Raw genomic sequence first — 17,002 nt, 5'->3', positions numbered from 1 at the left:
TTATTTACTGTAAAAAAAGAATCCTGATTTTTTGGAGGCATTTTAGTCTAATTATACTTGATCCTTTTGCTAAATTTGAAGTTGTGTTAAATATTTTAAATTTAGATTATGTAACTCAAATGCCAGTGTCTAATGAGATATTCAGCTCTTGGAACTGACAGGTGCGGAAGAAAATTAAAATTCATGATGCATTTCAGCGACATTCAAGTAGATTCCGTTTTGTTAAAATATCTGTCAACAAAAAAAATTAGGCAACAAATAAAACTATTTCTATTCTTACCTTACTCTAGGGTCTAGGGTATGAAATAATCCTATGTTCCAAATTATCAAACAGTGAAATATCTAGAAAAACATAGAAAAAATGGTTTGAAGGCCTGATAACTTGATATAAATAAATATTTTCATCTAAAGAAGCTACACTGCATCTTCTTATCACATGTAGTCTCGGAAAAATGTATTTAATACTTTCTAAGATATTAACGTATATTTTTTTAAGACATGACGTAATACAGAAACAGTACGATTTTGTTTTTCAAAATACTCCTTAAATTCAATGACAAATTTTAAAATAATAAAAATATGCTGTTATATTTGAAAAAAAATAAGTAAGGCAACGTTCAAAAGACCCGCATGAATCCAAATTTTAAAATGTGAAAAAATTGATTTGGGATAAATTTTTAGACACGTTTATGCATTACTGACGTTATCAGAGCTGCGATGGAATCGGTTTTAAATGGGACACTTATTGTACTGTTGCGAGAAAATATCTGGTACGACATTAAAATACCGATCTAATCATCAAGAAACATTTACTGATTTGACACTAAGAGGACAAATTTTTTCTATCTCATGTCTACGTCCCGCTCCCTTGTGAATGCGTTGGTATTGTCTAGCAATGTGTTAATCTAAACTACTAAATTTGCATTGGCATTTCCCTTGACTATCCCCCAGACAATTCCAAGTTCTGTTCCCTCCAGATCTTAAGTGAGAAGTGGAGGCCCTACCGTTATCAGTATGCGGCAGAGATTGTCACGGGTGCCGTCATATCTACGTCGGGGGTGTTGTTTATCCGGGGGCAAGCAATCGGTTATCGGATTAGCTTATCTAAACGATATAGTCACTGTTCAGTCGCCAACGGCGCGTGTGCTTAGCACCCTAATATGACGCGGCTGCGTCGCGCGGCTTCTTGTAACTCTCCAGGAAAAAAAACCAAACATGCTCGAGAAACTCGTATCCTTTATCTTAATACGCACTTTGTCTAACAAAGTTCGTCAATGTCGATAGGGAGTTTTTGCTTTGAAATTTACATTTCCCTGAGAAAGGAGCCTCTTGTTAAATTGCTGTCATTTAACGTGGTCATCAAAATGCAACAGACACAACTAATTTATCTAATGTAATGTAGGTAACATTATGGTAATTATTTATTTCATAGTTAGAATATTTATAGAACAGCAAAAAGGTTTTGAGATTTATGGGCGGAGAGGAATCGGAGTATTTTTTTCATTCCCATAAATATAATTACATCGGTTACTATGATAAAAAGGGACATGTGCATACAGGTATAATTAAATTTAATTTAATTTGGTACTTGGACTATATATAGTTGGAAATAATTAAAAATTTTTACCAATTCGACTTCCTCTAGTGTCACGAAGACATTTTTAACGAGCCATATTTTGATCTCAAGGCCCTGTGGTAGCTGTATGTACAGAAAATATATGAACTTTCACTAAATCGCATTCTAATCCAGAAATAATATATACAATATTTTTTACATTCCGTCGCTTGATGAAGTAACCAATCAGAGGCGGATTGGCTATGCGGGAACTCGGGAGGTTTCCCGATGGGCCGCGGTTATTTTGGGCCGGTCCGCGCTGTAGAAGGATGAAATATATTTTTGAAATAAAAATTTCAAAAAAAATTGAAAAAAATATGAAAAAAAAATTGAAAAAAAGATTTGAAAAACAAAAATTGGAAAAAATTTTGAGCAATAAATTCGAAAAAAATCAAGGAAAAAAATTTGGAAAGAAATGAAAAAAGTATATATTAACCTAGGGCAGTAAAATAAGAAACGTCGACTTCACCTTGGCCGACAATTACATGTGATCTGAGGCTTGAAAGCTTCAATTTTTAACAAACTGTGTGAGAAATGGGTCATATATGAACCAGAAATAACTCAACAAAAACTAAGAGATGAATTAACAAGTTTAGCACACCAGTGGAAAAAACTTGTACAAACTCCATTGGACGAGTATGAAACACGTCAATGTGATGAAAGTGAAAGTGAAGAAATAGACTAGGCGGTATCTGTTTTGGTTTGGATGAATTGTATATCCACGGAGATTTTTGGCTTTCAAATATCACTAAAAATGAACATTTTTCTATGCGCATAAAAAAACGTGGGCTTAACTTTTGGCGGCACAATATGTTAAAAAAAATCGAAAAATGTCATATTTTTCTTCCTATTTAATTATGTATATAGCAGTAGATTTTAGGCGAAAATGGAAGAGGAAAAAAATGTTTGTAATTAATTTTTTTACAAAACAGGACTAGTTACAAATCGAATGAATCTTGATTATTATGGTAAAAATCGAAAAAATCGCAAAAATGGGGTTAAAAAACAATACTTTTCAGGGAATTTTTTTGGGGTATGTAAATTGGGTCAACAAAACTTCATGTTATGTAGAATTATCACACCAAATTTCATCAAAATCGGTTGGATAGATTTTGCATAATAATTTTGCAACCCAGATTTTGAAAAAAAATTTGCAAATTTTCAAAATTTTGCACAGCAAAAACTAAGGCCCTTAGATACTTGAAAATTTAATCACATATAGAAGGGCTCTCAAGCTTTCAAACTTTTTTTGAAAAATTCGAATCCGTCAATTAGGAGAGCTCTGGGGCTTGTTTAGATATTGGTCGAATTTTTGTAATTATAAGCAATTAGAATAACTGTAAATATTTTACCAAATCAAATTTCTTAAAGCAGGTTTTAAAAGTTCTTAGAAAGACGCTTCTTTTCAAAAAACAGATCGATTGGGGAGTTATAGCCGATCAAAGTTAACCGTCATTTACACTAAATGTACTGGGATATCTGGGCAAATTTTTTGAAAAATACCTTTGGTATTCCCAGTACTTACCAGGTCTAAGATTACAATACTTTTCTTCATTGGCAACCTACTTTAAAAAGTGTTGAAAGTTATTTATGCAAGCGAGAAATTCAAGAAAATCGTACGGGTGGTTTCAAATGCCTATCGTTATTGATCTTTCAACAGTCCGATAGTTATTTATCTTTAAACTTCCTTTACTTGTCAACTTTATTTTTCTATTGTATCAAAGGTAAGTTCATAAACTTATATACTGTTTATCAAAAATCAAAAAAATATTCTGAAATTGTTTAAACAACAATTATTTTCAAAATATAACGAAAATTAGTAATATAATGAGTTAATTTCTCATTTGCTGATATTTTAAACAATAAATAATATTTGAATTATACTTTAATCTCAAAAGAAATTATGATTAAATTAATAAATTAATTATAAAAAATCAATAACTTTTAAAACCTACTTTAAAAAATTTGATTTGATTGAATATTCACAAAGTTATTCTAATTGTTTATAAGTACAAAAATTCGACCAATGTTTAAACAAGCGCCAGAGCTCTCCTAATTGACGAATTCGAAAAAAAGTTTGAAAGCTTGAGAGCCCTTCGATATGTGATTAAATTTTCAAGTATCTAAGGACCTTGGTTTTTGCTGTGCAAAATTTTGAAAATTTGCAATTTTTTCTTCAAAATCTGGATTGCAAAATTATTATGCAAAATCTATAGAACCGATTTTGATGAAATTTGGTATGATGATTTTACATGACATGTAGTTTTCTTGAGCCAATTTAAATACCCCAAAAAAATTCCGATTTGTAACTAGTAATGTTTTGTAAAATATTTAATTACAGACATTTTTTTCCTCTTCTATTTTCGCCTAGAATCAACTTGAAACGATACATAATTAAATAGGAAAAAAATATGACATTTTTCGAATATTTTTAACATATTATGTCGCCAAAAGTTAAGCCCACGTTTTTTTTATGCGCATAGAAAAATTTTTATTTCTAAAATCTCCGTGGATATACGATTCACCCAAATATGGCTTTTTGAAACAGATACCGTCTGGACTAAAATCACAGAAGATGAAACTGATGAAACTCAGCAGAAATATAAAGGAAAAAATAAAAGAAACATGAGCCATGTAAAAACTGCATCATATGTTGTTACAGGATTTTAAATAGATACAATCTATTGACAAACGTATTTCTCTTTGTATTAGTAGCATATAAATATGTATTATCTCTATCGTTTACACAAGTAGCTTGTGAGAGATCGTTTAGCACTTTGAAGTTTTTAAAAAATGGTTTGAGAAGTTCGCTGACTCAGGAAAAACTAGAGACTTTTATGTTAATGGCATTAAATGTAGACGTTTTAAATAATTTGTCATTAGATGATGTAATTAATGAATTAGTTTTAAAAAGTACACTTTAAAAAAAATCTCCTTTTATATTAAATTGAAATTTTTTTATTATACTTAGCTCTACAACACAATATTTTCGATTAATACAAAATATATATTTTAATGATTATTTATTTATTAAAAATAATAATGCTTTAACTTCTTATACCTTCCAACTACTACTTATCCATTTTAAAAAAATCTAAATTATTTTAATTTAAGATTTTAATTTTTATCTACAAACAAATTGTGATATTAATTATTTTTAAAACAATATCAAATTATCTATGGCAAACTTTTTTCAAATATTTCAAATAAATCATTCACGAAGAGCCTATTTAAAATAAAATAAATTCTGAAACTTTCAAAAAACGGGCCGCTTGATGAATGTTTCCCGGGCCTGTTCATCTAGTCAGTCCGCCTCTGTAACCAATGATGTATACCAAGGGACTAAAGTGTATCTTTTAATCCGAAGGGTCATGTTCATCTTATGTAAATACAGGGTGTTTGGAAAAGTTGGTACAAAATTTAATGAGGTGAAAGTAGAGCCAAAAATAGTAAAAAAAGTTCCTATAAACATTGATCCTCCGGAGCACCGTTACTGAGATATGGCCCTCCAAAGTGGTCTTATCATTTGGATATTTTTAAAATAACTTTCTTTCTGATTAAGATAATGGAAAGAAAATTGTAGGTAATAATCATACCATAAGGGTCTTTAACTGTCATAAGATTCATCAAAATCGGTTGTAAATAAGGATAGTTTTCTTACTACCCTTAGCAGAAATTTTTCGAATTTTTTTTATTCCTTTGAATTATCAAGCAAATAATATTATTTTTTAATGAATTAGACTTTTTTGAAGAAAAAATGTCCCTACTTTAAATAATGTATGGCTCAGAACAGTAACTTTTTTTTAAGATTTTCACATAGTAGGCATCTTTCATGGTGACAGTTTCATTGTAATGATACTAATGTTGTAATGATTTCGCGTGCTATCATTTAAATTCTTACGTTTCTTTATTTTCTTAGTTCTGATCTTTGTGCTTGACTTTGCATTTCATTCGATTTTTTTACAACATATAATAATATGAACATCATGAGCAGACGCTCTTCTTACACTCGCAGTAGGATTACGTTAAAAAACCCTAAAATTGCTTCGTCTAAATAATGCCTACGCCTCCTTGGACGGCCAAATTCAGTTAGGACTCCTGATTCCATCGTTCTTGCATGAATTTTCCCAAAAAATAACGGAAAAAATCGAATGTCTGGTATAAACTTTTTATCTAGGACGCTTCGTTAAAAAGATAAAGGATGTTATTTTTTTTTAATAATTTAAAAACTAGTAAGTGAAATAATTTTAAATTAGGCACATTAATTTAAGTAAACATTGTCCAAAATCTGAGACACAGGGTATCGGTGACATATTTTTGTAAATAAAATAGTACACCACTGCTTTGCGGTAACAATCATAATATTTTCGGATTCGTCTTTCAATTTTCTACAAATTACTACACTCTTTTTCTTTTTCGAAAAAAAGCCTGAGTTTCGAGTAAAACATTTACAAATTTAAATGTCTTTTTGTTCAAAACGGTTGGCTTTAGAAAAGTTGGGGGAAAAGATTTTTCTAGCCCAACGTGAAATAAACCGTGGCACAAAAAAGTTTTGGCAGCTTAAATGCGTCCTAATAGTCGCTTGTGGCGCCATCTAGAAGATACAACGAAATCGTCGATAAATTCGAATTTCTCATCTCAAAATAACTCCGGATACGAAATTTCATGAAATTCACTCGAAGTAGTCGAAATATATTAAAGAAAATGTTATATATTTTTTCAACTTGACACCTTGTAGCTTCGTTATTATCAATTTTTGGATTAAGGCAAGTTTAGTTAAATTGACTTATTTTGAGCCGTACAGACCCTTTAGAGACATATGACATATACTGTTCCTTGAGAAACACCATACTCTTACTTTTTCTATTCAATTTAGAATATTTAAAATACCAATATTTGTCAATATACTGTCACATTGTTTGCGATCAGGCATACAGGATTTTATGAGATTATAGTCCTTAACTTTTATTTCTATGACTTCTGATGTTTACATATCAAATAAATAAGACCATCCTGAGTAGATTTTCCTTCTCCGAAGCCAAATTGCGTATTAAAAATACCATAAAGATCTCGCTATTTAGACCTTGTCTAAAAATTTAGTAACTCTATTATGTATAATTTTTCCTACAATTTTTACAACTGATGTAATAAGTGACACTGGTTCAAGCATTGTAACCGTTTACCTGACTTATGTAATGGTTTTATTTTCTAACTACCATTTGTATGTCTAGAAAATATCCAAAATTTATTATTTTATTAATTAAATAATAGAGAGGCTCTGCAGAGTTATCACAAATTTGTTTAATGATATTGAATGTTATTCAGTCCATCCATCCATGGAACTTCATTATTTTTAAGACAATTTACTACATTTTTAATTTCACCTTAATTAGTTTCTCCGAAGAATAAAGAATTAGCTACATATTTATTATTTTCTTTAATATTTTGGCCTGATACCTAAATGAATTTTTTAGTTTCTTTCCGATGAATTGCAAGTATTGGAGATAATTTCATTATTCTCATTTTTAATTTGATCGATTTCTTTTCTTTTTGATGAATATTTAAATAACTTCCTTAAATATATTCCAAACTTGTTTCTTGTTTATTATTATTACATTCACTCTTATTAAGTTTTTGTAATAAAATTTGATTGCATTTTTTATCGCATTATTTAAGATCTACTCTTTAAATTTATTAAGATTTACGTTATTTTAAATTTTTTCCCAATCTTTATAAAGGGTGTAACTTTAAGTGGAGGTCAGTTTTTTAGAGGTAGTAGTATATGTTCCCCTGAATACGAATCTAAAATTCTTTTTTTTTTTTCAATCAAATAAGTAGTCGTGTTATAAATTGGTCTTTAAAACAGTATTTTACTTCTTGCATACCCCGCCACTGGGTGGCGTAAACCGGAGCACACGGTGTTAGCATATTATTCGTGCAGCGTTGCCAGTTATTTTTAAATCAAGCTACATTAATTGGAGTTACAACGGAAAATGATTTTATAAAACAGACTGCTTTTGTATAACTTAGGGACGTGTTACTTTAAAGTCATGATATCTTTTTAATATGACTGTGGTCGAATTGCCGAACATTTAAAAAAAAACATTCTATTGATTGATAATAATTAAAAATAATTTACTAATTTTTACTAAATTGTAAACCAAACTAATTTATTGTTACATTACAGTATTGTTTCATAGTTTATCTTATTTAAAAGAATAACATTCTCGTTTATGTGAGAATTAAATTATGAGATTTAACAACAATGCATAGCCGTTCCCAATTGTGCATGCACTGCGATTAATGCGCGCCGTTGTTTGAGGTCATACTAACTTGTCCAGCGGCGGGGTATGAAAATTACTTAAGTTTAAAAAGATTAAGTTTTCATGACCTCCATTCAAAGTTACCCTGCATGAGTTACCCTGTGAAAGTGATGCCTAGTTTTTATAGATTTAATCAACCCCACTGTTATCTATTTCTGCATTTTACTTACTTTTTGTAAACTTGTACATGAACTCATCTATATTAAGACAAGTAGCAACGACATTTATGACGTATTCAATAAATATGCTTTATCTCTTCAATACTCAATATTGCTCATGATTTTTTATTGCCACATAATTATAACTTAATGTATCTGAAAATATTTGGTAGGTACCTACCTATTTAAACAGTTAATAATAAAACATGCTAAATTTTAGTTTATTACATTTATTTAAAATTAATTTAATCTCAAATAAAAGTCATTATTTTCGAAGTTATTAGTAAATACTAATTAGATTATGAAATAGCTGTTGTTATGTAGTGTTACATTTAAAGACGTCCAATTACTCCGCATGCCAATCTCCCTCCAGCATGTCCTGTTGTAAGAGAATCATCATGCCCTCCTTTTCCCAAATCATCTTCACCAGCATGCACAACTACAGCACGGCCAATAATGTTGTGTTCGCCTTCTAGGTCGATCACGCTATCTTTAATGTCAATGTTTGCCACACCTGTAGAATCGGCAACTATATTTCCAAGATCCCCAACATGACGGATTTTATCTTGCGGAGATCCGTGATTTACCTAGAATTATATAATAAAACATAAAATGAAGCGTACAAAATGAATGATATTAGTGCACAACGGCACACTGCATGTCGCCTTGCACCAGACCGAATAAATCTCTCGAAATCGAGTACTGTGCACGATAGGCGAAGGAAAGTTAATAACTGTTAAAAAACGCTGATTATCTGTTATTAAATATTTATAAAGGTAATAGAATTCGCATGGTGACTTCACATTTGAATTTAAGAATGCTATTGCCTTCTTTGGTATATTTTAAATCAAATACCGTTTCGTTAAATTAGATTTTCGACGATGAAGATGAGGAAAAACCCATGCATAGCAAGCTATTTACTCGTAGGTACCTACTGTCAGTGAATGCTAGATGTGTTGCGCCAATACGAATGCTTGTCGGCAACGCACAATGCACAAAAAATAAAATCCATTAATAAATACCTAAAGTATGTATTATAAATTTGAATATTTATAAAGTATAAACTAAAATTTGTAATTAATTAAAGTACAAATTAAACAACGAAAGTAAAAGTAACTAAATGTTATTGCACTTTTGCAATTACCTATATAATTTAAAAAGGATTTAGAATTTCGGCAGAGTATATTAAATTTAAATTTTCTTCTTAGTCTTCAACATAAAAAACATTCCTTCTAATTTCATTGGTATTAACAAATTTATTGGCAATTTTATTGTCATAGTAGATCTTAAGTTTGTTTTTAACCATCTCAATGTAGAAAATCATATCTCAGTTATACACGAAACCACTGATATATTTAGTCCAGGCCGTATAAATTAAACACCTTTAAGAACATATCTTGATGGACCTCACCAGCGTTGGTGTCTTCTATAGCAAATAACTATAATCTCTATCACTTTTAAATCTATCATTTATTGAATTTACGGTGAAGTCAATTATTTCATAGGACATTTGTAGACATCTTCTGGCGTTTGAAAATCGTATGAAGTACCACCCTCACCATAACGCCTACGCATTCTACTCACTCTGGGTATAGCTGATTCATCAATATATTATTTCTTAGGTTTTTCAGTAGCTTCATCCCACTCAATATGACAGTAATTTATTTGAGACACTAATTGATGTTTTGATAAAACAATGATTTGTTTTGAAGAACAGTATTGAGATGCTCAATGCTATTATCTTGACAGAAGCCTGACAATAATATATGAAAAACACTTTACCTAAATTTGTATTATATTGAATCCAAGAAAACGTTTTATTCTATTTTTTCTGAAACAACCTGATGCTTGACGATTTCTTTGGGTAATTGTTATAATTTTTTGGTGAAGTTGCAGCAGAACCGTTAGAAGATAAAGATATTCATCACAATCTCGCGGATGTGTTTTTTGAAGAGCGTATGTAGCACTAGGAAGTCCGGGCTAGCTCCTGGATACGTCATACTGAGATTTACGAGTGTCCGAATGTCTACGACGATAGTGAACTTTAGTCACTTAGAGTTACTTGTGGTCTGAAAAACACTAAGTTCAATTTCGCCGTACTAGACAAAATCAAGACACCGTATCTTTCTAAAGACGCATTTGGAACAAAGGTTTATTAACCAATTATTTTGTCTTGGCGAGAATACATAAAAAATTTCGGATAAATTATTTTTTATACCTAATTATGACTCACCGTGTATAAGGAGATAGTATAAAAAGTTTCAATATTAAAAACAAAATATGCACGCTATACTAGGTATTTTTTTAACTATGTATTCATAAGTCATAACTTATTTCAATACAGTATATTGAAATTGATTAGTTTATTCCTGCAATTTTTTTATGAGCAATAAATTTCAGTAATAAATTATTCCGTGTTAACAATGTCGTTTGTTCTCGAACTTGTCACGATTAATATAAAATCTTCAAAAGGAAAACAAAGCGCATATATATGTCAAGTTCTAATGTGATTCATTTCCTAACCCATATATGTATTAACTATTATTACTAAATAACATTCATTATCCTTAAAGAGGACCTAATATATATACAGTGTGTTTCACTTAAAGTCGGAACACCTCCATATTTAAGATGGCATTGGCCGCTTTTCAAAATTCTTTTTTATGTGGTAGTACTCAAAAAGACCTACTTTTTAATATTATATTTTCTGACGTGATCTTTTCTACGGCCTACTTTCATTAAGCAAAGACACTCAAAAATTAAAAAACATATTAGGCATTTTTTTAAGAGTTGAATGGATAGCTTTTTCGATTCGATCACATCTCAAAACCCTAAATACAAAGTTTCATTATTATAGCTTTTACAGGATGTTCATAAATAGATGCAAAATTTAATTAATTTTTCCATGCAATTTCATTGATTTCACTCATATAGGGTGCCCACAATAAGACAGCCAAATTATATATATATATTTTTTATTATACCAGAAATCATTTTCATAACAAAATGAAATTTAAATATTAGTCTATTAGTCCACTGCTCAATTCGTCTCCTCTTGTATGTATGTATGTATGTATGTATGTATGTATGTATGTATGTATATTGGAGGGTGGTGGAATTGTTTTTCCACCGCGGCACTTAGGCCTTATTAGGCCCCTTGTACACCCTCCTTCATTACTCGAGTACTTTTCTTCAAACCATCCTATTTACTACACGGGTGTCTTGGTGGCAAAGTCTCGTACAGTTTATGTATGATAGCATGGTCTTGAGTTACAGATATTTTCTTTGCTCTGTTCTTAATACCATTTATCGGGGACCACACGCATGCAGCAAATGTTGGGCGACTCAGGTCTCTAGTACGCTGCCACAGCCACGTCCCAGAGCCTGCCTGCCTGCCTTAGTCACCCATCCAAATTCCAGCCTGCGTCCGTGATACTTGACTCGGCAGATCGAAATCCGCCGGCCAAGACACCCGGCTAGGCGGTCCCCTCGTCTCCTCATATTTCTAATAACTCTGCTCAACTGATGTGGTGTTATTTGTCGACATGCTTGTCTAATTCTATTATATAAATCTTCTAGAGTCTTGTTTAATACATTTTATTTTCCAAAGTTCCCCATAAAAAGAAATCAAGAGTCATCAAGTCTGGAGCTCTTGACGGCCACTCAACTAACGGACTGTTGCGTTGCGGCCTATCCACTTTCTCGGGAAATTCTCGGTCAACCAATGACTTACTATTAGTATTACCGCATGATAAATAGGTGCTCCATCTAGTTGAAGGTGGAGGTTCTGTCTTACATGAAGAGGAAGTGCATGTATTGAATCCCAGAAATCATTATTTAAAACAGTTCAAAAAAATCTCTGCGTGTAGATTAACGTTAAAAAAGAAGGGCCCGATTATTCGATCACATAAAATCCCACAGAACACATTTATTAATTTTTTTAATTAAGATTTATGTAATAGAATTAGACAAGCATGTCGACAAAAAACACCACATCAGTTGAGGAGAGTTATTAGAAATAAGAGGAGACGAATTAAACAGTGCATACAAAATGGTGGTGGGCTAATAGAAAACGGTAATATTTAAATATTATTTCGTTGTGAAACTCATTTTTGTTAATGATAGTAGGCCGTACAAAAGATCACATGTCAAAAAATATAATATCAAAAAGTAGGCCTTTTTGAGTACTATCACATAAAAAAAAGAATTTTGGAAATCGACCAACGCCATCCCAAATACTGGTTTTCTAATCAAAACAACTAATTATGGTCCAAGAAAAATACTGCGGTTGTTGTAAAGTGCCTTCAGTAATTACAAATAATAACTTAACCAACGCCAACTACTCCAAAAGTTAATACCTTCACTGCATATCCAGTGAAATAGCATAATTTATTTTTAAATGTGTGTTAAATAATTGTAATAGGAACCAAGGGTAAAATTGATTTAAAAGGTAGGTACAGAAGTATTTCAATAATAAAATAAATGTTTTTAGAATGTTATTATTCCACCTGATAATAAACTTTGAATTCTTCTTGTTCCTAAATTGCCTTATTTGTATTTTATTTAAAACAATAAGTGAACAAAAAAGTCAGATTTATTTCTAAAACTGTCGAGAGTTTTTTAATTCTCAACTAGTAATCGTTATACTCAAAATTATGCAAATTTCCATTACTTACTTTTCATATCTTAAGGGTAAAAAAAGTTAAGAACGTATTTGCTCCACTAGTAAGTTGTACACTACAATTTTTTAAATTCTTGTCCTAAACATAGATATCTATTAATATTTTTAGCTCAATTAATGAAATTGTTTTCAAAACATTGCCAAAATTCGATTTTCATTTAGGCACCTTGTACTCATGACATATTTTGACGTCATTGCGTTCCATTGTAAATTGTTCCCTGAGTAAGATTTTATACATTATGTCCTTTTTAGTAATTTTTATTCATGTTACTTTAAAAAAAGGACATACCTATAAAAATGGTGAAATCAAAATTAAAATCAAAATGAAGAACTCCGAAGAGTACCTAAATAAAGTTAGGTATATAAATATTTATTTATTGGTTATGATTGTCGATAGTACCTACCAATTTAATATCTATAATTAATTAATTATTTAAAATCAATGACAACAAAAGTCTATGAATAAATTCAATAAGTCAATAGACAAAATATATCTAAATGTATAATAAAACTTACATTGTGAGGATTAAAATGGCCACCAGTTCCACCGCAACCAGGTGAGATATGTCCCAAGGAGTGAACATGAAATCCATGTTTTCCTTCAGCCAATCCGGTCACTGTGCCAGAAACAACGATACCATTATCTGTTTTTTTGAATGTGACATTGCCTGATACGCCACTGACACCAGAAGGATCGAAAAGATATACCGCCGCTTGTTTCTGTGAAAGGATTAAATTGAGGTTAAAACAAATTTCAATGTCGGTGGAGTGACTTCATTGCATTAATTATCTGTAACTAAAACGCTTGAAGACAGTCAAGTTTACGGTGAAGATGAAAAAATAAAAATGATTATGACTAAGTTTTATTTAGGGTACAAAAAAAATGTAAAACGGTTTTAAAGTTATTTTAGTTTTTATACTGTAATAAAATTATAGTAAACAAATATGAATTTTCAAAGAAAAAAATGAAGAACGAAAATTACAGGGTGCCCCAGGAATAAGTGTCAAATTGTAATCAATTACGAATGCATAATTATTGTGTGTAATTATGTCGAGCGTAGAAGTGCAAAAAACAGCAAATAGTTCATACTGTACTGAATAAAACAAATAAATTTACCAGTAAGTAGCTATAAAATTATTAACATAAAAACTATTCAGGTGGAAAACGAAACAGAGATATATTTTTTGGAATAGAAAATAATTTTGTGAAAGTAAAATAATGAGTTCTAAAAATATCTATTTAAGCTGCTCTCTTTGTTTAAATGTTTGATTTTTTATTTTTTTTTTTTATAAAATTAATAAAAGAGCAAGGAGTGATAAATTATATACCTCAAGTCAGCATCACAGCTTTATCAGTAGTAAATTTGTCCAACAAAGTGGCCCTCAACACGTGTTATTTTAAGTGCATGTGGTCTTAGGGAAAGTTAAATAACGAACAATACCTTCTTTTACTAAAAAAATATAACAATAATGTAATTCAGTAATAAAGAAATAAGTACCTATTAAACAATGCACAACACACGTATAAAAAAAATGGCGAAAACCAAAAGACTCAATTTATGCTTGATTTAATCTTCATACTGATTGACGTACCATTTGATATAGTAAATAATAAAACATTTCATTCCTACTGGAATAAATACAACCCCGAGTGGAAATTACCATGTCATGTCGGACCAGCTTGGAAGTAGATTATTTAATTATGCAAATATTACATTAGTAGATGTCGAACGGTCATTCTCTTCTGATTAAGATATTTTATCACCGCCGCGAATAAGTTTCGCTGAAACAAGGTGTAGAAACATACCTGATGATGCGATCTATAACGGATCCGATCCAGATTCTGGAACCGATGGCAATGCTACAATAATTTACGTGTTTCACAATGATAAAATGACATAAATCTTATAATCATTGTTCACTTTATTTTACCTTGATGATCCGCACGCCTTTAGTGCGCGGCCAATTATGACAGCTCTACGAATAATTAGTTCCAGTATTTAGAGTTTAAGATAACAAAAAATTATAAGATCATTCCATAAAACATTTGCATACGTTACTTAGACATGCTTTTAATCCATGGGCAGCTCGTTAGCGTTATTTTGTTGGGTACAAAATTCTGGACAAAAATGTGAGTTGTTACTTTTGATAAGTTAAATACGTGGTTAAAATTTTAGCATTTATTTATGACACTCTGTATACCTTGAATTTATATACAAGGCGTATCTAAAATGTTGGTTCACTCATTATCAGCGGATTCTGTGTTACAAATTAAAAATAAAGTTCTTATAAACTTGCATGTGTCCACGAATGCTCAATTTTCTACTTTTTCCAAATTGAAAAAAAAACAACCCAGTGTAGTTATCTAGATAGTATTTTATTTCATGGATAGATTATGTAATTATGTCAATTATGTCATAAATGTTGACTCGTGATATTCCATTACCTATCTAAACAATGTACATTGGTTTGCAAAAAATTAAAAATATGTCAAGTTTGAATGAAATCGCTTTAGTAATTTTTTTGTAATTTAAAAAAACATACTTTACTTTTAACACTCTATCTTAATAACGAAGGGATTACTTTTTCATATGTTTATATGAACTTTTTTCTTATTTATAATGTGGAAGCCATTGGCTTAATCAGATTTTTTACAAATCGAACGGTTTTTCCGATATTACATAAACCTAGGTTTTTTTAAATAGAACACCCTGTATTTGGCCATCCCGTTGAATAGCAATTTTTTTTACCTTTTCAGTCATATAAAAAATAGAACGAATAATGTTCATACTTTTTTCTTCTAAATTGAATGTCAACGGAGATAGAGAGGTTAATGTAAATGGGCGATGTTTAAAAAAAACCCTGTTCATCTAAAACTAATCAACTTAGCCAAGATCTTTTGGTACCAGCGAAGTAAACTCAAAAGAAGAGGACGGGACATCGATATCAGATTTTTGTATCTACCACCGTTTTGGCTATACCCTAACTATCGAAAATCAACCACCTGTACAATAACATTGAATTTGGCCAATTATTTTAATTACCTAAGCATATAGTTTGTACGATAGGTACTTACGTCAAAATTATAGTTTTTAGTCAATGAAAAAATATAAAGTTTTTAAGCATTCATGACAAAGTTAGCATCATATAAAAAAATACAGTAGGTATACTAGTGTCCAAAACAAAAAAAAAATGGTTGATGTTTTTTGAATTTTTATTTTATGTACATTTATAATATAAACTGTATTTATCACAAAAGTTTGCTCGATATATTAATGTAGCTTGTAATGACAATTTTTTTTTTTTATTCAATAATTTAATTTTATTTCTTATGAAAGTAATTTTAAAGAAGTGCCGAATATTCATGGAAGGACTGAGTTGGACACATTTATTCAAAACAATGCAAAAATTATCTACATTAATTAATTATAATTTATAAACCATACAATTTTTTAAAAACTTACCTCGGCGTATACAATCGCCAAATAGACGGCCAAAAGAGTTATCTTCAACATGTTTTTTCGAAGACACACCAAGAAGAACTACACAAGTTGCTACGGAGGCTGCAGTGATATGTAAACAAGAATTGAACGCTGTCTCTGAAGACTATGCCAAGGAAATAGAAAGTGTCCGGAGTACGCAGCGAGATATGTTTTAATACAGTGAAGCGTACTAAATGTAGATATTTAAATTGCTTCTTACGGTTTTCAAGGCGACCGGTTCAGGATTCTTTTGCACCCAACACCACAAAGTAATGATAGTTTTAAGTATCAACTTATTTAATAACAATACAGATTAAATTCTGGAAAATACCGCAGCATATATTTACAACATTTGGGCAGGGGTAATCACCAAGGTTTGAGAACAGTAATTGCATTCATATTTTAGCGTCTTTATTTATTAAGCTTGCAATAGAAACAATATTTGTGTCTATTAGTGTTGTATAAGTTGGATTTTATTTTATTTCACAGCAACCTAGACATTTTAAATTCATTTTTCTCTGTAAATCAGATTGTTTCGAAAAGGTATTTAATTGGGTACGTCTGCAACACTAGAAATATATACAGGCTGTTACAAATTCGGGCAAAATTGCGTAATCAGGAGACCAACATTATGCATCTAAAAAATCAAGGCGAGTTTTCGAAATAGATATTTGAAATTCGTTTTTGTTTCAATTCAGCCTTGGTTCAGGTGATATTGAAAAAAGAAGAACACTTTTTGCCCT

At 30.6% G+C, this 17,002-nt stretch overlaps 1 protein-coding gene across 1 annotated transcript; it reads right to left on the bottom strand.

Moving 5' to 3' along the window:
- Nucleotides 1–8,310: 8,310 nt before the first annotated feature.
- Nucleotides 8,311–16,490, bottom strand: LOC108909568 (superoxide dismutase [Cu-Zn]-like). Its single transcript, XM_018713949.2, has 3 exons — nucleotides 16,242–16,490; nucleotides 13,294–13,497; nucleotides 8,311–8,683 (listed from the first exon to the last, which is right to left on the bottom strand). The coding sequence occupies exons 1-3, from the start codon at nucleotides 16,290–16,292 to the stop codon at nucleotides 8,429–8,431; spliced, it is 510 nt and encodes a 169-aa protein (XP_018569465.1). The 5' UTR covers nucleotides 16,293–16,490; the 3' UTR covers nucleotides 8,311–8,428.
- Between the last annotated feature and the right edge of the window lie 512 nt (nucleotides 16,491–17,002).

This window comes from Anoplophora glabripennis, unplaced genomic scaffold (assembly GCF_000390285.2).
Source record: "Anoplophora glabripennis isolate ALB-LARVAE unplaced genomic scaffold, Agla_2.0 scaffold308, whole genome shotgun sequence".
NCBI lineage: Eukaryota > Metazoa > Arthropoda > Insecta > Coleoptera > Cerambycidae > Anoplophora > Anoplophora glabripennis.
Note: the sequence above shows the minus strand (reverse complement) of the source record. Positions and strands in the feature narration are given on the sequence as shown.